Here is a 24,698-nt window from a genome sequence, read left to right as displayed (position 1 = left end):
TGAGTTGACTATTTTGGAAGTTTGGTCTGCATATAATTTATGTTTAATTTCCTATTTTTCTTAATATTAAATAATTAACTGATATAACTTACTTTGGAAACACATGTAAACTGTTTTTTTTCAGTCTATGCAAATTTTAATTTTGTTGTTCCTCTTTATATACAATATAAAAATATTCTGAATAATTACAACAAAAGATGTTACTTTCAAGTTTGGAATAAGACATTTCCATGATTCAATTCTGAACAATCATGGTTATTGAGGAACATCCTGCTTAAAACATGGTATGTGTGTGAAGTAATGATTAGCAATGTTGGAAAAATACAATACAATACAATAGCAGAGTTGGAAGGGACCTTGAAGGTCTTCTAGTCCAACCCCCTGCCTAGGCAGGAAACCCTACACCATTTCAGACAAATGGCTATCCATCTACATCTTCTTAAAGACTTCCAGTGTTGAGGCATTCACAACTTCTGGAGGCAAGCTGTTCCCCTGATTAATTCTTCTGTCAGGAAATTTCTCCTCAGTTCTAAGATGCTTCTCTCCTTGATTAGTTTCCACCCATTGCTTCTTGTTCTACCCTCAGGTGCCTTGCAGAATATTTTGACTCCCTCTTCTTTGTGGCAACCCCTGAGATATTGGAACAGTACTATCATGTCTCCCCTAGTCCTTCTTTTCATTAAACTAGACATATCCAGTTCCTGCAACCGTTCATGTTTTAGCCTCCAGTCCCCTAATCACCTTTGTTGCTCTTCTCTGCACTCTTTCTAGAGTCTCCACATCTTTTCTACATCGTGGCGACCAAAACTGAATGACTCTGGCCAGTTATTTTTCTGCTTATAGCAATAGCACTTAGCCTATTGCCCTCAACAATCTGGGCCCTCATTTTAGCGACCTCAGAAGGATGGAACATTAGTCAACCTTGAGCCAATGAGAATCGAACTGCTGGCAGCTGGCACTCAGCTGAAGTAGCCTGCAGTACTGCATTCTAACCACTGCACCACCACAGCTCAAATGGTTATTGTGACATTAAGGAAGTAGAGAAAGCACTGATGTTCACTCCTAAAATTCTTTACAACTCCTTTACCTCCACTGGCCTTAGGAGGTATCTGTACTTTTCTGTGTATCAAAGTAACATGTTGCATCTGCATGTGTGCATTTTGTCCTTAAAAGACTGATCAAATTGTACATGTTACTACATGAAGCTGAGTTAACAAATTGCTTTAATCAGCAAATTTAGTGTTCTGGCAGTTTTCTGAGACATATGTTCTCCAACTTTTTCATAATAGCAGTTTTTTTAAGAATGCAAATCCTTAGAAAGTGAAGAATGTTCTGTCACTTCTTCTATTCTGAGCATATATGGTGTGAAAAAGTTGTTGTGATTCAAATATGCATCATCTATCAAATGGCTGCTGAAGAGTCACATGAACCCAGAGAATTAGACAGAACCTTAATTATTGTAACTATACAGAGCAGAAATCCTCTATTACATATGCTATTCCAGATGTTTAACTCATTAATGAAGGCTGGAATAGACTTCTACTGCCTTGCACTGAATGGAACATATGTAGCTATTTGTTGTTCAGGGATGGTTGCATAGGCATTCTTTTTACACAACAGCAAATTTTAACTTTTCCCACATGCCTTGCCTTCTCCCATATCCCAGTAGGAAGTCAGAATCAAACAGCACACTGGGCACACAACTCCGCACACAATACAGTTGGGATTTAGGAAGTGTTTGTGTCCCTCTAAAACCTCCGCTTACCCATCAACCCCTTCACAGTATAGGTAGGTATTGCTACAGGCAATTGGGGGCATCTTGATAAATACATAAAAATATACTTTGGACATTCATTCAGACCAAGGATCATGTAATTTTAATTGCAAATAAAACATTAGATCTCTTTATTGGAATACATGTTTGCAGTAACATAACTGTTCTCCACCATCTCTACCAAGAAAAAAAGGTGATAATTTTAGATTTTTCTATATCTTTAAAACAACAATAGTTGACGTGTTTGTACCACTTTAACATATTACAAGACAAACTCTAGCAATGCATGCTCTAATCAGATTTGCAATATTATTATTTTTTAGAAGAAAGTTCAAGTTACAAACTAGTTTCATTTTTTCACTATGTTTGGAAAAAGGTAATATTTAATAAGCCAATTTTCTCTCTTTGCCACTGGCAACCCCCTGCAATTTATGAAAGATTATATTATTAAAATCTCTATGACTAATTAATGGGAGGGAAAGTGTCTACAATTAAACTATAGAGACAATATCAATAGTATGAAAAGTAAACAGAACATGCAGCTGAAGCAGTGTACCACTTCAATAAACAAAGAAATTTCAGTTCATGGAAGCAACTGTAATCCTTCAGTAGTTCACCCCTGGATAAAGAAGGCGGGGGGTGTGATTTCACAATTTTCTTCCATCATCCCACACCATTACATCTCTCATCCTCCCTGAAGGATTAGGAGGAACAAGAAACTGGCAAAAATTATTCTACCTCCTGAAGTGCAGCTCTGATATGAATACAATTCTATAAATTTATGCTGAACACAATTTTATGTTCAAACACCGAGATAAGTAACATGATACCAAAACCTAATAGAATTCCTGCGTTTTGTAACAGGAAATATCCCCAGCGGCTACATCCATGATCACTAGCATCATTGTGAAGCATTTCGGGTACCTATGTTTAAAGAAACATACAATAATTTTAAGTCATGCATATCATAAATAATGTTTCTACATATGCAGTGGTTAATGTTGGTAATATTGATCAGCCCTGTTATTATACATATAAAATCTGCTAGAAAACATTGCAGTATATTCCCATCTGTAAAATATGCTCCTATTCTTATTTCCAGACAGCTAAGAATATCTAGATCTAGAATACCTAGATTTTTTTTTATGTCCTTGTAATCCCTTGCATCAGGGTGGAGTCAGGATGACTGAATGGAACTCTAGCATTTACTGGACAGATGCTCTTTCTGATGCCCATGCAGAGTTCACAGCAGACAATTGCTCATTGTAATTCTGGAGAGAAATATCTGCTTCTACCTAGGATCGAACTCACAGCCTCCCGATTGTGAGGTGAGAGCTCTACCTCTAAGCCACCATGCCACTCATATCTAGGAAATTAAGGAACCAAATTCATTTTCTTTATATTTCTATTACTGTTTTTCAGTAAATGACTTAATTTTCCATGCTTCCTGGATCCACTGATCATTATGTTACATTAACAACTATTGTGGCTGATTGCCTGTGATCAAATATGAGTTGAAAGTATTGTGCTTCAACAAATCTTGAAATTCTTCTTAGTATACTATTTCCCACCAATCCCCCAACCCCAATGCGTTAGTTAGAATGAATCCTACCTAGGAATGTATATGTCAATGTTTCATTCTTAAAATGAATCCAGGATAGTCCTCAGAAAATCATAGCAATTGGATGAATGAATACATTTGGCTATAATTGCCAGAATGGCCATGTTATTTGGGTAAAATTTTTAGTAAGCTAATATTATTTCCCCACTCTACTCCCATTCCTCTAATCACTACTTCTATTGGCTAGAGAATAAGCATATTCTGAAGTCAATGCCAGGCTAGTATTCCTATAAGAATATCTCATTGGCATTTCAAAGTATTGGAATGCTATTAATATCTATTAATAAGCATATACTTACCATATCAACAAGAGCAACATACATGAACAGCCCAGCAGTAAGGGCAAAAATCCACATGGAAACATTGTCAGCATAATGGCCAATAAGTATCCCAGTAGCCATTCCAAGGTATGCCAGCATAGCTGAGAGAGCGTTATAAAGAACAGCTTGTTTGACAGTCATACCAGCTTTAAGAAGTACAGCAAAGTCTCCTTCAAAAGAGAGATACAAATGTGTTTATATCAATCATTTATATTAAAATGTAAGCATTTCACACCACGACAGCTGTGTTAAAACATTATGAGTTTTTTTCTTTTAAAAAAATCATTTGCTTTCATATAATCAGGTCCTTCAAAACTTTAGAAGTATGGAGACAGGTGTAAGCATAATTGCTTTTGTCACATTTTATCATTTTTATGTGCTTGTCGATACTCAAATATATACAAACTAGGATTGTATACAGATAGGATGATAAAAAACAGTATCTTTTCATGATTGTTCCCCTCGGCTGTAATACAACATCAAAAACAAGACAGGAGCAACTCATAACACATATCACAGACTTCACAAATCTGAGTTTTTCCATTATTTTAACACATACTTCTACAATTTATATTAATGTGGAATAAAAACATTTTGAAATAATTTGCCATTACAGGTAGGCCTCAAAACCACAGTCAAGCCCAGAATTTCAATTGTAAGTCACTGCAGTCAAAAATCAAAAAAGTGGTCGTAGATTGAGGACTACCTATCTCAAGGGATCTTGAGTTGGAAGTTGACAGCTTAATAAATCAACAATTCAGTATCCAAAAAACAAAAAGTTCATTTCTGAACAGAGATCATTAGTAAATGGGAAGAAACCTGATTTCCAGTATTGTGATGGTTTTATAGAAATGTAGGAATTTGGAATATATTTAGAATACCGTGCATAGTTTTATATGCTCTACAACTTCCAAAAAAAGTGATACCAAGGTACAGAAAAGCCACCCAGAATAATCAGAGAATTAAAACAACTCTCCCATCAGCAAAGTAACAAGTGTCAGAATTAGTTTAGAAAAAGGGGGAAATTTAGAATGTGGAAAATGTGGAGGAAGGGATGAAGAAAGCAAATACAGAAATGTATTTCTCAATCTCTCACAATACCAGAAACCCATAGCATGTAATTAAACAAAATGTAATGATGAACATAAACCTAGCTTAAACCTTAGAAGGTGTACAGAAAAGAAACACAGAAAAATCTATGAAGAACAAGCTTACCAAGCTTACTTATACAAGGGTTTTATGATATATTTAGAAACAGAAGGATAACAGTTGCAAAGGAACAAAAGCAGAGAAGGTTGTAGTTCTGATAAATTTTGTGACTCCACTGTATATGCTTGACAGGTTGCTGTGAGAAACAATTGTTTTCTCTGATCTGAGAAGGCAATTACATTGTGATAAACCTTAACAAAATGGCAGATTACTGTTCAGCATTTAAACAAAAAACAAAATTAATACTAAGGAGTCAGAAATCGGAATTTGGGCTTTATTAGTATTACTGTCACTCTGCAGGCGATATACCAGTTAAAGCATGGAAATTATAGTTTACGTATGTCTAATGTGTCTCTAATACGTATATCTTACCCAATTCATGTGGCAACTCATGACAAAAGACTGCAACAGATGTACTTAAGCCACTGGATAAGCCTTCAGTGAAAGCAGCCCCTAGGAAAAATAAATGAACATTGTTAAAAAGGAATCACACTAAAAAATGCAGGCAAACCCCAAAACAAATTTAAATTAAGAAATATGTTTTCGAATCAGCATTGTATATTGTATAGGTGCTGTATAGCAAGAACCAGGGATTAAATAATACAAGGGAGAACAAGAAATAAATGACTAGTTGTAAAAAATACGCTCCCTATAAAAAAAGTTTAAAAATACACTCATTTTCTGAACAAAAGCTATATACTTTCAGCTAGCCCATTCTTATTCCTATTTCAGTTCTAGTGAAGAGAATCAATTTCCTATCTGTGTACTTGTTTAGAATTTCAATTTAAATGAAGAGCAATTTACAGTTACATAAAAATCACAGAACTATAGCTTTTCATAAGATGCAATCGGATAAAGAGCTAAGACAATAGCAACATGACTACAGATAGTCTTCACTTAACAATAGTAATTGGGACCAGAATTTCTGTTGCTAAGCTTCGCATAACCATACTATTTACCAACAGTCATTCTAGCATCTTCAGTTTCTGTCATTAAGTGAATAACAGCAGCTTAATTGAGTATGTCACATGGCTGCCATTTGTGGCTCACTGCTGGCTTTGCCACCGACTTGGCTTGTAGAAATCCATGAAAGGTCACAAATGGCAATCATGTGAGCACAGAGATGCTATGACTGATGTAAGTATGAAGACTGGTCATAATTACCATTCATTCAACACCATTGTAAGTTTTAATAGTCTTTGGTCTCTCGGCTATGCCAGTCTCAGAGTGCAATCATCGCGGCTGTGCCAATCCAACGGGTAGCCAGCCATATCATTGCAGTGGCTGTGCCGTTAAACTGGGGTAGCCAGCTAAGTCGTAGGAACTTTCTTTCCTCCTAAGAGCTGAGCGTTGCGGCAGCCTTCCATGCCATTCACCGACAAACAGCTGACGGGAACTGTTTCCCTCTCTCGCCGAACAGCTGATAGCCTGAGTGGCTGCAGTGCTCTCCTGAAAATCATGCTGCTCTCTGAAACCCACGCTGTTCCAAAGCCTCATAAACCGTTGAGAATCCTAAGAATTTAACTCTGGCATTTTGCTCTGAAGAGCTTCCTCAAAAACATATCTCTTGGGCTAAGCCTTCATCAAAAACTGGAGAGAGGCGTGGCTACAAACTTTAAAAGGACCCAGTCTCTGGGTAGAAGGGCAGAGTTAAACCATTCTTTGGATTCTCTGCTCAGCTCACTGGAGAATAAGTGGTTGTTAAGAGAGGACTACAGGCAATTTTTATGTACTTTAAAACTAAGGCATCTTGATTCTTGGTTATAACAGGAAAAAGTAACCAATTATTAACAGAGCCTATAGACAGGAAGGCAGACAAATAAGATTCACGTCTACCTAAGCGCTAGCTATGTTTAACAAATGAAACATGCATTTTAATGAATTTGGAATTTCTGAGATATTTATAAATTGGCTGGGAAAATACTCAGAATCGTGACAGGCTTAATTTTAACAAAAATCTTTTTTTATTATTCCTCTTGTGCATTTACAAAAAATGTTGCTGCAATGTTGCTCTCCCATTTACATGTATGAACTAGCAGCGACAGGAAAGCCAATATATAAGCACTCACCAATTGCGAGACCGTCACTGAAGTTATGCAAGCCATCTCCCATTATTACCATCCAAGCTAAGGTAGCTATACCAGCATCTTTCAATTCCTCACGTGAATACCGCTGGCTATGGCTATGTGGGTGATGATTTTGATGGTGATGGTGATGCAAAATATGATGGTAGTCATGGTGATGATGACTGAGATGATCTGATTGCCCTAGAGTGTCATGCAAGTGTGAATGGCATTTGTTTCTGCATCCTCTGGATTCATATTCATGATCAGCTGTCTCTTTGTGGATGGGGGCGATCATGACCTCTTCTTCTTCTTGTACCATAGGTTTCTGAGATAGGAAATTTGGTGGCTCTTGAGAAAGTACCCCCAAATAATTTTCAGGCCCTTGGAGGGGGGAAAAAAAGAAAACAACTCAAATAATTATCCAATTGATAAAAAAAGAAATAATTAGAACAATTGCTATATAGCTAAAAGACTTTAACTGTTTTATTTTCACATGTTTTTACCATGTGAAGTATACCATGCAAGAAAGAATGTTTTGATCTACTTTATGTTTTAGGACAAACCTATAAAAGGCAGACACACTTTAACCATACATTATGCCACATGTTTAGAATCATGTTTAAAAACTGCCCTATGAATAAATACATCTATACCAGAAGGCATGTTGATTTTTTGGGAGGGCAGTAGAATTAGAATTAATACAGTTGCAGAAGCAGAGGCTTTCATGAAAAAACATACTGCTCTATTAGGTGATGTTGGGGTTCCTCTACAAGATACAAAGCAGGGAGGGGCTGAAGCCCTGCCAGTGGACGGGGTGGGGAGGGGGGGAGAAGAGACAACAAGACGACTCAGATCACAAAAGTGAATTGTAACACTATTCCAAATGTTGTTACAATGTATTTTTAAGGAAGTGACAAAAGTAAAATGATTGAAACATACTGATGATTTGGTGTTAAACTTAAAACTGTTAATATCTATGTAAATGTTCATAGTTTTCTATTTTTCCTTTTTGTAAAAGTTGCGAGACCCAGGGGGGCTTCTCCCCCCCCCGCACGATGTAGCTGTCAAAATGTTCCATAACCTTTTACCCTTTTTCCTTTGTAAAATTTTTTAAAACCAATAAAAATTTTAAGAACAAAAAAAAAATACATCTAAACTTCAGGTTCCAACATATACCCATAATAATCAATATAAATACAAACCAGTGGGTTTCCTGTCTCACCTCCTTTTTTCAAAAAAGTGACATTAATGAAAACATAAAAATGATTATAACCTATGTGTTTCATTTGCAGGTGTGTCCACATGCCTGGGATTAAAAAAAAGTGAAGATAATAAGGAGTATCCTGGAACATTCTCATGACTTGATTTTGTCAGGGCCACCATGGCAACCTTTAAAAAAAATCATGATTTTTGTCCATTACAATGGGAACTATTTAGTAACAACTCCCGTTGCATAGTTTCAAAATTCCTGATGTGTCCACCAGCACAAATGGTTCTACATCCTTATCTTGCAGCATATAAAAATTACTTAGCAGTACAAACTGAACAGTCATTTTCAAAACTTACTCCTAAAGGCCAAATCAACTTCTGATGGATCAACATAGCACAGAGATGCCTCACTATATATATATTTTATTTGGCTAACAATTTATAGTATTTATAATAATAACTAGCAGAATCTAGAGACACAAGGACAGTAAACATCAATCATCTCTCTGCAAAATCTCTGGGTGAGGAAAAAAAGAGATGGTGTATAGTAAGAGCCACTTGGTATAGTGGTTAAGGCACAAGTTTAGAAACTGGGAGATCACAAATTTTAGTCCTGCCTCAGACACAAAGCCAGCTGGGTAGGTTCAGGTTTCAGGTTTATTGGACTTATATGCCGCCCTTCTCCCAAAGGACTCAGGGGGCATACAACATAAAAACACATATTACAAAAATTAAAAGAAAGATTAAATAGAATATCCAAAAAAAAACCAGTAGACATTTACAATGATATTTGGGGGATATTTCTATCCAACCCTTGTCATGGTCGGATCATTTCCTCCTTAGGCTTGACTTCCATACTGCCACCCCTCGTTGCAGGGAGGCAGAACTGATTAGATGGTTCTGCCCCAGGCGCATGATGGATCCTGAAAGGTTCCTGATGGAGCTTGGGACTTTTCCTGAATCCCTTGCTCACAGTTCGACCGAAGCCCTAGTGGAAGCTTGGGATAGGGTGGCCACTGGGCCTTGGACCGGCTTGTGCCTTTGCGGCCTCTGACCCAGTGCCGATCCGGGTAGCTCCCTGGTTTACCAAGGAGCTCTGGGAGATGAAATGCCGGAAAAGACGCCTAGAGAGTGATTGGAGGGCCATCCGGTCCGAATCCGACTGAACACTAGTTAGAATTCATATTAAATCCTACTTAGTGGCGATAAAAGTGGCAAAACGGCAACATTTTTCCGCTCTTATCGTGTCCATAGATAACTGCCCAGCCGTCCTGTTTAGGGTGACCCGTTCCTTACTTAATCAAGGAACTGGGGAAGATCTCTTGTAGGGTGGGGCTAAGGAATTTGTTCAATATCTGCAGGATAAAATCGCTCAGATTCGGACAGGCTTGAACTCTGACTGGGTAGATTCGGGCGAGTCGACGGGGATGAATCTTGTGGAAACTATCTGGGATGAATTTGACCTTGTGACTCCTGAAGGCATGGACAGGATTATGGGGGGACTCAGTGCTGCCACTTGTGTGCTGGACACTGCCACTTGTGTGCTGGAACCTCTTGGTTAGTTTCGGCTTCCTGGGAAGTGACACGAGGCTGGCTCCAGGTGATTACCAACGCTTCATTGAGAGAGGGGTTCTTTCCCACTGCCTTGAAGGAGGCGGTGATGAGGCCCCTCCTTAAGATGCCTTCCCTGGACCCAGCCTCTTTAGCCAACTATCGTCCGGTCTCCAACCTTCGCTTTGTAGCATCTGACCATAAACCTGGGGAAATCAACCGTTAATCCGGCTACACATCCAGTAGCTCCGGCAGAGCAGATGAAACGTAGCAGGGAGACAGGTACGTAACAAAAAGGGCCACGTGGACTCCAAGGCCCCACTTCACAAAAAGGGACTCACACCTGCCTATCTGAGGCACAGTGACCTCCTGAGGTCCAAGACTTTCCCTAATAACCACCGCCACCCCCCACCCCTGGCCTGGGCTCTCGGCCGGTGAAATGCCCGGAAGCCTGGTGGGCATAATTCATGGCCCAACCAGTTCTTCGTAATGCATGCCAGGTCTGTTCTCCCCTCTTGTATGAGGTCGTAAATGAGGGGAGACCTGGCATTAAGCGATACCAGCCGGAGACCCATGTCCTGTATGGCAATGAGGGTTGGAGTGCGTGATTGCTCTTAAACAGAAAACCCGCATCCCCCGGACATAATTTGGCCCTAGGCCCCCACCATATCTGCCCCTCCAACATACAGTAGAGATGGCAAACCCCCCAATGGAATGGTTTAATGTCTCTCCCGGAATCCCAACCCTTTCCAGCACTCCCGACCCGCGCCTATTAGTTAGCTCTGGCCTGTGTCCTGGCAGACTCCCTCCCAAGTCTGTCTGAGCCATCCAAATCAACCCCCCCACCCCTTAAAATTTGATTTTAAAAACCCTGTAAAAATCCCCTAAGAAGCCTCTTCTTCGCATGTCACCTCTCGGGATCCCAAGATCCATCATTAAGGAAGCGTCTTGATAAGCAAGAAGGTCATCCCCAGGAAAGGGGGAGTTCCCGAAGGGAGTAAAGTTCTGTCGCGGTATAAAATAGAGGAGAGTGTGGCATCAACCAAAACAACATCACAGGGAGATGGAACGGGGAGATGACATATCCACAGGGAGGGGGGCAGCCGACAGTGTTCAAAGGGGTAGTGGGAGGCGTATGTCCATCATAACCATGGTCGATGTTGAAGAGTAAGGGTAACGGTCAGATATCAAAATCGCAGATGATAAATTCCGGGTTGGTAAAGCAGCCAATGATGGTGGCGGTGAGGACAGCGCAGCAGCAGTGGCTGCTCCAACAGCTGAGCTCTGTCCATACCAGCCACATTCATATCCGCCGCTGGGGCCGCACTCTGTTAACCCAGTCCATAGTGTCACAAGGGGAGGGGCCAAATGGCACAGTACGGTGGCCCAGGCAATGGCGGTGATACCGGTTGGGGCCACAACACAGGAGCCCCCCCGCTCCAACTGCGCCCACGCCAACTACCAAAGCCATCTTCCGCTGGCACCAATACTCATGCCAGCCGCCTCAGCCACTCCTCCGCTAATCCAGTCTATCACGTCCATAAGCAGGGAGGAGCTACCGGGATAATACCATGGCATGGGCAGCAGCAGCAACGGCAGCAGAAACCCCAGGCAGGGAGCTCCGCCGCCGCCCACACCCACGGCGACAGCATAAAAACACTCTCCATTCTCCACCAACCGCCCGGGATAGACCTCAGGCCAATTGGTCTTTCTGCGTTAGAAGCAGGTAATGATACACCATTTCTAAAAAATGCTGCCAAAAGAATGGCAAGGCATTGTCCGGGCACTGACTCCAAGGCCCGAAAAGGAGGGGGGGGATACACAAATAAATGACAATGAAGAGAAGCTCTTATGGAGGAAAAAAGCAGGAATGAAGAAGAGGTTGCAATAAAGAGAAACTAAGATCATGTTTGCCAAAATAGCTCTAGTAGCCTCTAGTGGAGAAATGGAGGAGACTGCTAACAACATTTAAATCATTATAATAATGATGATTGAGGATGAAAAATTATGAAATTAGTTAGGAATATTCCAAACAATTTCTACACCACTTATACATTCTATTACAATTATTGGACTTTCTGGAAGTTTTTTCTTTATAACTGTAGCAGCCATTTTTCAAAACCTGGGACATAAAAGGGAACTTGACTAGATTGTCAAGTACTCAGATGCATATTGGCCACCCTACTTCAAGTTTATCTTCCCTATGTTAATATTTGGAACACGGAAGGAGCTGAAAAAATGAGACTGTGGATAAATGCTAAGTCAACACTGTTTTATGACAACAGCAAAATGTTTCTTAACAGAATGTATCTCATTCATTAATCTATGTAATGAAATGGTTTTTATTAAAGGGAGCGGACAATTCTCATTCACTTTTTAATATATTTGTCAGAGATGAGGAGACAACAGGGAGGTCTTTTAGAACAGAAAAAACATTTATCCTTTTTATATCCAATACTGTATTAGAAAGTGAAATCTATAATGCATTTAAGATTGGAAATAATATCATGTATTTTATTTTTGTTCATTCTTGCTTTGCTTAAACTCTCTAGTGCTCTTAGTACCTACAGGAAAATTGTAGCCTTTTTCAAACTGCAGATAAACACATACAAAACAGAAAAAAAAACATGTTTTGTATACCGGGATTTATATTAATTTTATTCTACTTAAAAATTGAAAGCTTCCAAGCTAATATAGATCTCAAATTCTCTTATATTGCCATAAATACATTTCACAAAGATTTTAGAAGATATTTATACAAAGTTTATTGAAACTTACTATCATCTGCATCTATTTTGTCATCATTTGCTGAAAGTTGAGAGTCATATTTAGACAGCTGTTTCTTGATTTCTGATTCATCGTCATCATTTTTTTTCTAACTCCGAAAAAAAATACAGTGAAATTGTTAACATTTTGGCTATACGTCCCAAATGACACATATATCAGCAGAATACAGAAATAGAATATAGAAAAATATAGACAGTGGAATAGAAAATATGGACAGTGGAATAGAAAAAACTTGAAATGCATGTGAAATTTCTATACTTGTTAGAAAACCCCCCACAGATTTTTGCTATTTTAATATTTCATTCAGTTTCAAAACCTTACATCAGCGAGGAAAAATCAATCTCAAATACACTTAAGGATATATCAGGTTTTTTCCCTTTGAAAAACTTCCTCTATGATGGTGAATTCTAAGTAACTGACACTATTACAGAAAGGTAATATCCAGTGAAAACATAATTCTATAAATTGGTTATAAGCATTACTTTCAAATAGTCTCATAAAGGGAAATTTAAGCAAAACAAAACTGATGAAAACCAGTAGTTTCTTACCTTTTTTTTCTTATCCTTAAATTGTTTAATTAATGTGATCAAGTGCTCAACAAGAAACATAAAATATAATCCTCCAAGGGCCGTAAGTCCTTTCCATGTAGAATCCAAATAAGCGTTCTCTTCTGAACTTTGGAAAACTAGATGCTTTAAAGGAAGATCATTACTGTGTGCCATCAAAGGTTTTTCATGATGATGATGGTGCTTTCCATGAGACTGAATGTGGAAATTTAAAAAGAAAAATAATTTAGACAACATTCCATATAGAAGAAGATGAGATAGGATAACTAGAGAAATAGTGATGTTTGTCAGCCCAAAGCAGGGATCCCCAATCCCCAGTCCATGGACCAGCACCGGCCCACGGCATGCCAAACTGGGCCACACAAACAAGCAAAGCTCCATCTGCAGGATGTAAGTAGCATGCGAAGCCACGCCCCTCTCGTTTGCAGAAAAAGCTCTCTTCACGAAACCGGTCCTTAGCGCCCAAAAGATTGGGGGACACTGGCATATAGACAACAAGGTAGAAAAGGTGAAACTGCACTTTATTGCAATCAGTAACCACCCATAACTAAAACTCACAGACTATGGACTGGGACGACTCTAAAACAATAAACTCAATAATTTCAGACAATACATAAGAATATGGAAATAAGATGAGATTATAGTGTCAAAAGTCCTTGTACTTCTTGCAGAAACTCCAAGAAAAATGGATGTGTGTGGTGGAGGTGGGAGGAACTGTTGCATTAATTTGACCTACAGGATATTGTTTGTGTCATTTTAAAAAAGAGTAATACCTCACCTGTAACATAAAAATTAGTGAAACGTTGATTATAACATCTCATGCTATTCCAGGAATAAGACTCAAATTATATTCAGATGACTGTCCAACTACACATTTAGCACAATAGTTATATTTATAAACTCAATAGCCTCTTTATGCCAGCTATGAAATTTTTCCAAATTATACCAAATGTTTACTTATTTTTAGCCAAAATGTCACACAGGTTCATCTGATCCCTAGAAGATTTATTTGCTTTGAATACAGTAGTCAGCTATGATACTAAACCTTTCAATCGCCTCAAACTGAATGACGCAGAGTAGCTCTTGTACTATTTGGCAAATCTAACCTGACCACAAACCATAATTGGCAACATTAATTGTAAATTCTTTCCAATATTATTGTTTGTGAACCAATGACTATAGTATGTAACCAAGCACAGTTTGAATTAGTTGATACAAGCTAATACAAGGAATATTTATATAGAAAAATATGTGAATTACGGGCCAATGACCCTGGATACGAAACATAAAGGCAAAAATATGAAAAAATCTCAAAAGTTTGGATTTTATAAATGTTCATATTCAACTATCTATTAAACGTCTCGATTTCTGTGCCACAAATATTTAGCCATATAAACTCTGTTACTAAATCAAATTGCTACTGAATGGCCTTGTCACATGTGCAAACTCCGATGCTATAAACATCCCATAATGCTCTTCTCCCAAAATAATTTTTCTTTTCAACCAAAACAGGAGGGGATGATTTTTTTCTCCCACTATAAGCTATGAGAGCTACAAGAAAAAAAGAAAAAGGGGAGGAGAAATGTCTCCTTTGCATACATACACAAAGTTTCACAAAGCAAACTTTTCCTGAGAAATGCACAACACTACAGTTTGCAAAGAATTCTACCTGACAGGTTTTACATTACTATAAATGCTTATAGGTTGAATAAATAGTGAGCAGAAACAGAGACACAAAACAGAATTGAGGAAACCAGGCATAATGGGACCTTCTCAATTTTAATGGCACAAGAGAAGAAATTAAATTGAAGCAAGTATGTGTTTTTCTTACTTCACACCATAGTCAAATCCACCAAAGGGCTGATGAAATAAAGTGACTTTTAAAATACAAATAATAAGGATGATGCCCAAGCAATATTTCCACTAGGAGAGAATAGTGGTTTTTCAGTAGGACTTGAGGTGACTAACTCTCCCTTCCCCCCAGTCCTGCAGTTGCTTCATCCCTTTCCTAACAGCTGGCATAAAACTGTGTGGGTACACTATATTCACATCCTTAGTAGCACATTTACTTTAGCTCTAACCTAGTTAAGAAAAATGCATCTGCACAGGAGATTTAAAAGATGATGGGCAACACAAGGTCATCAGATTAGATGCTTTTGTTTCATTATGATTCCTTTTTCTATTTACAGGCTTCCACTGACCAAAGAGCACTGCTGTGCTTCAATATACACTATTAATAGAAAAAAACAATGTACTTACATGTGGAAGGAGATGTAAAAGAGCATCTCCGCTTAGAGTTCCAACTGCTAATGCCACCAGGAAACTTAAGAGGAACTTGAAAAACACACGATTCATAAGTGGCACCAGTATAACACCCAGTAATGAAAGAAAACTGATAATGGAAATGGATATAAAGCCACCAATCCAAGCTGAAAAGAAAAAAGCTTTTTTATCAAATGATTCAAACATACATTCTTTATTAAATAGCTTTCTTTCATTTTGGCGACTAGCTAAAATAATTTTCTAACCTGAAAAATCAGTAGGATTTTTATATTAGTTTGTTGCCGTTTATAAAAAGACCTATTCCTTGAGATAAAAAAATATATGTTTTGATTCAGATAATTCAGCCAAAATAAAGCCACTCCTGGAATAAGAATGTATTACATCATCAAAAACAAGAAAAAGTAGAAATATTAAATGGAAAATCTGCCATCAAACTTACCAACTTGCAGTGAATATGTTTTTGGAGCTATTTCAGCTTTTTCACTTGCTGCATGAATTATACAGTTTCTACCATCAATCTGATTAATTATAGCTGGACAAAGATAGCTAAATTCTATGGCTGTCAAAGACGCTTGAGTACTTATTCCATGGAAAAGCATCATTTCTGATGTATTAAAGCACTATGGAAAAAAGTTTTAGAAAAATACACACATTAAGAGACATAATTTCAAAACAGCAGCTTTTCTTCAACTGACAAACTTCATGATAAGAAAAAAGTGATTTATTTAAAAAGTTTAAAATGCATCAAAGCTATTACATTGGATTACGTTATAGCATCATAGAGCCACAATATCATCGAAAACATGGCTTGTGCTATAGGAAAACAATAAGTGAATGCATTTTTTTAAAAAAATCTGTCAATTTTTATAAATATTAAAATGAAATCCCTGAAGATTGCATTATTTTTGGTAACTGGGCATCCCCTGGGCAACGGTGTTGTCACCGGCAAATCTTTTCAATTAAAAAGCACCCCTAGGTTCAGTGGTGGATTCCTACCAGTTCAGCCTAACCGGTAGTGGTTTGGCGGCCAGGGTCGCTGGAAACGGCAGCAACCCAGGCCTGCCATTCCCCTGAACCGGTTGTCCGGGCGGTGCTCTAGGCACTGCCATCTTGTTTTTTGGTTCTGCACATGCGCAGAACAATTTTAATTGCACTGTGCATGCGTGCACTGTGCATGATCACACAATGCGCATACGAGCAGACCGACAATAGTGCCTGCCGGAACCCATCCAGGCCTAGGTTACAGACAGACTTTATAAATTTATAAACAAGCAGTAGATAAGTTTTTGCAACATTGATGGGTACATCAAAATTACTAATGTAAGAATACAATCTTCAAAATGTAGAAGTTTAATAACTTTCAGAAATCCAGGTTGGGACTGGCAAAGCTATTCAATACAATTATCTTCTTTCTATTTACGTAATCTATGTAACAAAAAAAAATCTATACTCTTTAACGGTAGTGATAATGATGAATGTTCTTATTCAAGCTATACTTGAATACTTTTCAGGATTTCCATTTTAAAGTTTCACGCATGAATTATAAGCAAAGCATACCACATGGAAACTGCTTTTCTCCATGAGTTAATAAATGATAGGAAATGATAGAAGGTGTTGAAGCCATAGGAACCCTGGGGGCAAGTGACCATGCAATATTGGAATTCAACATTATCCAAACACAAGTAGTAGAACAAAGTCAAACTAGAGTCTTGGACTTTAAGAAAGCTAATTTCAATAAACTTAGAGAGAGCTTGGGAAAAATTCCATGGATGAGAATCCTCGAGGGGAAAACAACTCAAGAAGCTTGGGAAATTTTGAAAAATGAGATTAGAAAAGCCCAGTCTAACACAATACCAATGAAGAAGAAAAACAACAGCTCCCAAAAGAAACCAGCATGGCTGCATAAACAACTATCTGACAAACTGAAAGACAAAAAAAGTAAGTATAAAAAGTGGAAGGAGGGGGACATAACTAAGGCAGAATATCAGCAAATAGCCCGAGCCTGTAAAGATGAAGTGAGGAAAGCTAAGGCTCACAATGAAGAAAGGCTTGCCACAAAAGTAAAAATTAACAAAAAAAGCTTCTTCCAACATGTTAAAAACAAGAAAAAAGTTAAGGAAACAATTGGTCCATTGCTAGGAGAAAGTGGCAAGAAGGCGACAAGCAACAGGGAGAAAGCAGAACTATTTAACTCATGTTTTGCATCTGTCTTTACACAAAGGGATAAAACAGTCCAACCTATCAAAAGCAGCACCACAAAATTAGGAACACAAATTGAAATAGGGAAGAAAATGGTAAGTGAGCACCTGTCTACCCTAGATGAGTTCAAATCACCAGGACCGGATGGATTACACCCCAGAGTTCTGAAGGAACTAGCAGACGAGATCTCAGAACCACTGAATTATATCTTTCAGAGATCCTGGAACACCGGGGAACTACCAGAGGACTGGAAAAGAGCTGATGTGGTTCCCATCTTCAAAAAAGGGAAAAAATTAGATCCAGGAAACTACAGACCTATCAGCCTAACCTCAATACCAGGAAAGATTCTGGAAAAAATAATCAAGCAACGAATTTGCGAACACCTAGAAGCAAACAAAGTAATAGCCAAAAGCCAACATGGATTTGTCAAAAACAGATCATGCCAGACTAATCTTATTGCATTCTTTGATAATGTGACAAAATTAGTGGACCAGAGGAATGCCGTTGATATAGTTTACTTGGACTTCAGTAAGGCTTTTGATAAGGTAGACCATAACCTACTACTAGATAAAGTAGAAGAATGTGGGTTAGACAGCATCACCACCAGATGGATTGGTAACTGGCTGACCAACCGCACTCAACGTGTAGTTCTCAATGGAACTGCATCTACATGGAGGGAAGTATGCAGTGGAGTACCCCAAGGCTCTGTTTTAGGCCCAGTACTCTTCAACATCTTCATCAATGATTTGGATGAGGGAATAAATGGGGAACTCATCAAATTTGCAGATGATACCAAGCTGGCAGGAATAGCCAACACTCCAGAAGATAGGCTTAAGATACAGAAGGATCTTGACAAACTTGAACATTGGGCACTATCTAATAAAATGAAATTCAATGGTGAAAAGAGTAAGGTTCTACATTTAGGCAACAAAAACGGAATGCACAGGTACAGTATAGGTGATACCATACTCAGTAGTAGTAACTGTGAAAGGGATCTTGGAGTCCTAGTGGACAACCATTTAAATATGAGCCAGCAGTGTGCAGCAGCTGCCAAAAAAGCCAACACAGTTCTAGGCTGCATCAACAGAGGGATAGAATCAAGATCACGTGAAGTGTTAATACCACTTTATAATGCCTTGGTAAGGCCACACTTGGAATACTGCATTCAGTTCTGGTCGCCACGATGTAAAAAAGATGTGGAGACTCTAGAAAGAGTGCAGAGAAGAGCAACAAAGATGATTAGGGGACTGGAGACTAAAACATATGAAGAACGGTTGCAGGAACTGGGTATGTTTAGCTTAAGAGAAAGAAGGACTAGGGGAGACATGATAGCATTATTCCAATATCTCAGAGGTTGCCACAAAGAAGAGGGAGTCAAACTATTCTCCAAAGCACCTGAGGGTAGAACAAGAAGCAATGGGTGGAAACTAATCAAGGAGAGAAGCAATTTAGAACTGAGGAGGAATTTCCTGACAGTGAGAACAATTAATCAGTGGAACAGCTTGCCTCCAGAAGTTGTGAATGCCCCAACACTGGAAGTCTTTAAGAAGATGTTGGATAGCTATTTGTCTGAAACGGTATAGGGTTTCCTGCCTAGGCAGGGGGTTGGACTAGAAGACCTCCAAGGTCCCTTCCAACTCTACTATTGTATTGTATTGTATTGTATTGTATTGTATTGTAAATCAGTTATGTAATTTAGTAATTTTATACATACATACACACACACACCTTTGAACCTGTGGATATCTAAACATTTCAGTACACTCAGAAAGATCACAAATTATAGGCATATAAGAATTAATACGTTTAATTTAAATGTGAGCATGACAAGGTTGTAGAAAACTTCATTAGGTTAGGATTAGATCAGATCTCAGTCAATGACAGCAGAATCCCAAATTTGCCAAACTGATTATTCATTTTAAAATGCTTCAGAAATTTATTACAAAGAAAATAAATCCAGCGGTCAAGAACCTTGTTTGTTTTTCAAAGAGCAAGATTAAAAAACTGATGAACAAGGGGAATCTTCAGCATGCAACTCTTTGCATGATTATCATATATGAAAGCATCTGAACCAACTCTTAGATGATATTTTATTTGGAAATGGAATAACACATTGTAGAAGGTCTACAAAGTAAATAGCTAACTAAATTATTAAGGCTTTAAAAGAATAGAATCTTATATCAAATGTGTTTTTTTTAAGCCTCTTCCCAAATATATTTTGTGTAATTTGTTTGCTAATTTTAGAATACAGGCGACCTCCTGTTTCAGACCTCCTCACAAAAACAAGTGGTTCCATTGGTTTTCTATTTAAAAACTTACATCACTGCTGCTTCCTAGAACAGTGCTGGGTTCGGGGCTGACAAAGCCTATGCGTGCTGACAATTCTGCAGTTTCTGAGTGTTGTAGCAAAGGGTTGCCCTCTGTAGTTGTGGTATAAGTAGCTGTTGTTGTAGCAACAGTTGTACTCTTGTTATCCATGGATTCTTGCTGATGGTCCTCCATATTCTCTGTTCTAGACACATCTTTTGCTGGGTTATTCCCAAAACCTTTGCCTCCATCACCTGATTCATCATTAGGACAATAGGTTTTGTCAGAGTTTGTAGCATGATTGTGATGGTGGTGGTAATGATTATGATCTATTCTCTTCACTTTCTCAATGCCTATGCTGTGTAGCAATTTTTTAAATCCTTCAATATTCAATGTATTGTTCTCCCCATAACGAGAGAAGAGATCCTGAAGATGATGTCTCTGTCTACATAAAGCCAAACTAATATTAATACCAGCTGCCTTCTCAGGAGTGAGTTTCTCTGTAGTTTGTGAAATTGTGGCAGGTTCCAAGCTAGGGTAAGAAGCATCACAAAACAAGAATGTGGAAAGTAAGTGAAGAAAACCTATGAAAAGTTTGTTTGCCATAGTAGGTCCTATGAAAAGAAAATGACATAAAATTACTTTTAAAAACTGGCCATGTATATTGTTCAATTCATACAATAGAAAATAAAATGAGTATTCAAAAGAAGCTTCTGCAAATTTAAAATGGTAAATTGCACAAATTTTACTATATGAAATTCTGCTTTTTTTTATTTCAAGCAGTACCAAGTAACCACTTTAAAATAAACCGAAACACTTTGATGCATTCTCATCAATCTAATGTCTTGAGAAGATGAAGCATAAATGTATATTCAACTGTAATAAATTGGAAGAAGGGTCACAGCAGGAGACAGGACAATCAAAAGTAAATGCAAGTGTTTAAGTCAGAGGTGGGTTGCTCCCGGTTTGGCCTGGATCGGTCGAACCAGTAGTAGTGGCAGTGGGAGGCTCTGCCCACCTGCTTCTGTCGCGCACGTACAGGAGCTTGCCCAAACCAATAGTAAAGAAATTGGCAACCCACCTCTGGTTTAAGTCCAAGAATAAGCATTTTATAGTTAATTACCACTAATCATAAAGTGGGATATAATTCTAAAATAAGAATGTCAATCTTTTAATTGAATTGAATTTACGTTTCAAGGTGTTGATCGTCATCTTCAAAGCGCTCCATGGCTCGGGACCTAGTTATTTGCGGGATCGCATTCTACCCCATACATCCCTGCGACCAATCTGCTCTCACAGAGAGGGTCTCCTCCGGGTACCTTCCGCTAAACAGTGCGGGCGGGAGGTGCCTAGGAGTAGGGCCTTCTCTGTGATGGGCCCAACCCTCTGGAACGACCTCCCCCCCGATATTAGAACCACCATTGATCTCCGCTCCTTCCGCAAGAAACTCAAGACCCACCTGTTTCGAGTAGCTGGTCTGGCCTAATTATAATTATAATCGTAATTGTATTTAACATCTATTACTAACTTCCCTGGATGGCTTTTTAAATTTTATATTGGGGTTTTAAACGGGTTTTAAAATTGTTTTTAATTATTTAAATTGGTTTTGGGGTTTTATATACAGACAGTATGTGTGTGTTGTTTTTGTTCAATGTCTCGTGTTATGTTCTGTTGTTTTGATCATGAACAGTCTGTACACCGCCCCGAGTCCCTGCGGGGAGAGGGGGCGGTCTATAAGTTAAATAAACCTGAAACCTGAAACAATAGAGACCAAATAGTAACCGACTGCTACTAGAAATATATTGGGACTTTTGTGAGCATTCCCTGTTTGGTGATGCTGTAGAACTCAGATAAGAGTATAATTCAACCTGTGCCAGTAACCAGATGACCTATTTGCAGCTACATGAATATTATCTGTGTATCTTCTCTACACCTACAATCAATGAACCTTCATTAAAAAGACTGCGTAATTTATCACTTATGGGATAATTTTTTCCTTCCTGATTTCTCATCTTATATTTTTGCACTGACAAATGTCCTAGATGCACTTTCCACACCAAAAATTCAGGGGAAACATTGATTGATATATCAATAATTTAGGGATCATAGATCTTAGAAATTAAGTTTTTATGTTTATTATTCAATTTATATTTTATCATGGATTTGCAAGAAACTTTACTCTCTTTATAACCATTTATATCCTCCCGTTCTTTCCAAACTTACATGGTCCTCCCCATTTCCTCCCATTTTATTCTGACATCCACCCACTAAATTAAGAAGAACTGGATTAAAAAGAACTCGTAATCCACCCTCCCAATAAATTCCATGGCAGGAGAAGACTGAATTTGGGACAGACAGGCAAGTACTGGCCAATCAACCAGACACTGTGTTAGTAGACAAAGGCCAGAAGACAGTGGTGGTGATAAATGTAGCAGTGCCAAGTGACAGCAACATCAGGAGCAAGGAGTATGAGAAGCTGGGAAAGTATCAGGGCCTGAAGGAGGAAGTACAGAGAATGTACAAAATATACAGGTAGTCCTTGACTTACAACAGTTCATTTAGTGACCATTTAAGTTAAACCGGCACTAAAAAAAGTGACTTTTGACCGGTTTCCTCACTTGTGACGGTTTTAGCATTCCCATGGTCATGTGATCAAAATTCACATGTTTGACAACTGGCTCATATTTAGGACAGTTGCAGTGTCCCGGGATCATGTCATCCCTTTTTGCAATCTTCTGATAAGCAAAGACAATGGCGAAGCCAGATTCATTTAACAACAGTTCAACCAATTTAACAGTGATTCACTTAACTCCGGCAAGAACGGTCATAAAATGGGGCAAACTCACTTAATGAATGTTTCACTTAGCAACAGGAATTTTGGGCTCAGTGGCAGTCGTAAGGAGAGGATTCCCTGGTAAAGGCCAAAGCGGTCCCAGTTTGTGGTTGGAGCCTTCAGAGCTGAGACTCCTAAGCTGGGAGAGCGGCTCCAGCAGATCCCAGGAATGACAATCAGAGTTGTCTGCCCTGAACAGTGTAGTGCTAGGATATTTTGGCACGTTGCAGCATGCCATGAGCGGAAAATCCTGCACCTGGCGAAACTCCTCTCCTACACCTTCCTCCTTCTCAGCTATTAAGAAGGCAGCCTGCCCATTATTGTGCAAGAATTGCCTCTCTGATTAAAACCAAAGCAGATCCTGTTTATTCAGACTGATGGCCCCAAGGAAGGCACACAGACAACAATAGCCCTCTCCTTTCCTCCTTCGCTGGCATATAACATCCAGAGATAGACTGCCATGGGACATGGACACTTTGGAAGCTTGACTAACCAACTAAAGCAACTTTCTCCCCCGTTCAACTGGGAGAGGCTGATGAAAAAAGAGAAGTTCACCGATCGCTGCTGATTCTTTAGGACCCTCCAACCATCAAAAGAGCGACTTCCGGACAACTAGCGCCGCCACCCACCCACCCCACCCCAACCTAGACTAACAACCACGAAGCCGCGCTTTCTCACCAACTGCTACGGTCCATTCCGCGCCCGAAACCGCCTTCACTCACAGCCCGGAGAAGGTGAGCAGCAAGCCGGCCTACGGACTAAAGTGGGATGACGTCACTGAAACCAGCCAATCAGAACACGCTTTCTGATCAGCTGGGCGAATAAGAACCAATAAGCATTTCGTAATTCCATCACGGGTCGTCCTTGGAAAGGAGGGCCTTCGTCGAAAGGGGGAAAAAAGCGAAGACAAAAGAGTACTGTACACAAGGCGACCCACGTGGGGAGAACTGCGGCCTCTTGCGCATGCGTGAAGTAGGCGCTTTAACGTGTAGGGAGCCAAGTGATTTCTTGGTGGAAATTTATTAGACAAATTGGTCGGTTTAGCTTTGCGGTTCGCCAGACTCTTCTTTGCACCAGCCGTCGCTCTTAGATATGTATAATACGGGTTTTTCTATCCAGTTGGTAGCGTAACGTTTAACAGCAATTAAACTTTTCTTTTCTTCCATCGAGCGCAGAAAGATCTGTACAGTTTTAGTTAGTGTTTGAACTAACCTTACAGAAAAGGTCAAGTCAGAGGCAATCAGTGATTTATATTGGATCTATCGGAAAGCCTCACTAAGCCGTGACCTAGAATGATCGTGGATCTGACACTTTTGGGGCAACATCTTGATATTAAACAGTAATTCAGTGTATAAATCTTTCTGGACTTTGACGTTAAACCTGAAACATCAGACAAATCACAAGCAGCCAAGAAGCCTAACTGTTGGGGAATCTGACAATTGTTGATTGGTCTGAAATGTGAGCCAAACCACTGTTTCTGTGTCTCTTGAGCTTCTTTGGGAATGACCTCCTCTGAATGACTGTTTTTGACACTTGTCATCCTCAATGCTGTACTAAATACTCAGCTGCGCAGAACTAAGTCAGATATGCACACATTCTCACACTCACTCAACGAAATCTCAGTTAAACTAAATTAGATCAGCTCCTCTGTCTTTGATCATTGTGCCAATGAGTACTGTCTTATTTATGGCTGAGCTGGCCACTGATCAACACTAGTTGCCTTAAAGTCCAGGGTGGAGTGTTTTAGGAGTGAAAAACTGAAGTACTTTATTGCAATCATGGACCATAAGATAGCAAAATACTTCCCCAATTACAATCATTGGGGAAGGTCTTTACTATCCATCTGTGGGAAAACAAGGTGAAAGAATTTTGTAAAATTTAAAGAAATACGATTGGCTAGTATACAGTGCTAATAATACATATCAGAAGGCCTGGAGATCAGCTGATGGCAATTATCTCTGTAAAACTGGCAA

The 24,698-nt window shown here is 38.9% G+C and overlaps 1 protein-coding gene across 1 annotated transcript; it reads right to left on the bottom strand.

Annotated features, from left to right (window-relative positions):
• Window positions 1–1,854: 1,854 nt before the first annotated feature.
• Window positions 1,855–23,542, bottom strand: SLC39A6 (solute carrier family 39 member 6). The gene is made up of 10 exons (XM_081951157.1): window positions 23,404–23,542; window positions 19,905–20,506; window positions 15,826–16,006; window positions 15,363–15,532; window positions 13,086–13,298; window positions 12,529–12,625; window positions 6,994–7,371; window positions 5,297–5,377; window positions 3,695–3,885; window positions 1,855–2,698 (listed from the first exon to the last, which is right to left on the bottom strand). The coding sequence occupies exons 2-10, from the start codon at window positions 20,496–20,498 to the stop codon at window positions 2,546–2,548; spliced, it is 2,058 nt and encodes a 685-aa protein (XP_081807283.1). The 5' UTR covers window positions 20,499–20,506; window positions 23,404–23,542; the 3' UTR covers window positions 1,855–2,545.
• Window positions 23,543–24,698: the final 1,156 nt, after the last annotated feature.

Source organism: Natrix helvetica (assembly GCF_964273705.1).
Source record: "Natrix helvetica genome assembly, chromosome: 4".
NCBI lineage: Eukaryota > Metazoa > Chordata > Lepidosauria > Squamata > Natricidae > Natrix > Natrix helvetica.
Note: the sequence above shows the minus strand (reverse complement) of the source record. Positions and strands in the feature narration are given on the sequence as shown.

Excerpts from the sequence above, each read along its gene's own strand:
- SLC39A6 (XM_081951157.1), bottom strand. The coding sequence starts at position 20,498 with ATGGCAAACAAACTTTTCATAGGTTTTCTTCACTTACTTTCCACATTC. Across the intron at positions 13,299-15,362 it reads TTTTACATCTCCTTCCACAT|TCTCATGGAAAGCACCATCA; the intron begins GTAAGTACATTG and ends TTCCACATTCAG. Across the intron at positions 7,372-12,528 it reads CAAAATAGATGCAGATGATA|GGCCTGAAAATTATTTGGGG; the intron begins GTAAGTTTCAAT and ends CCCCCCTCCAAG.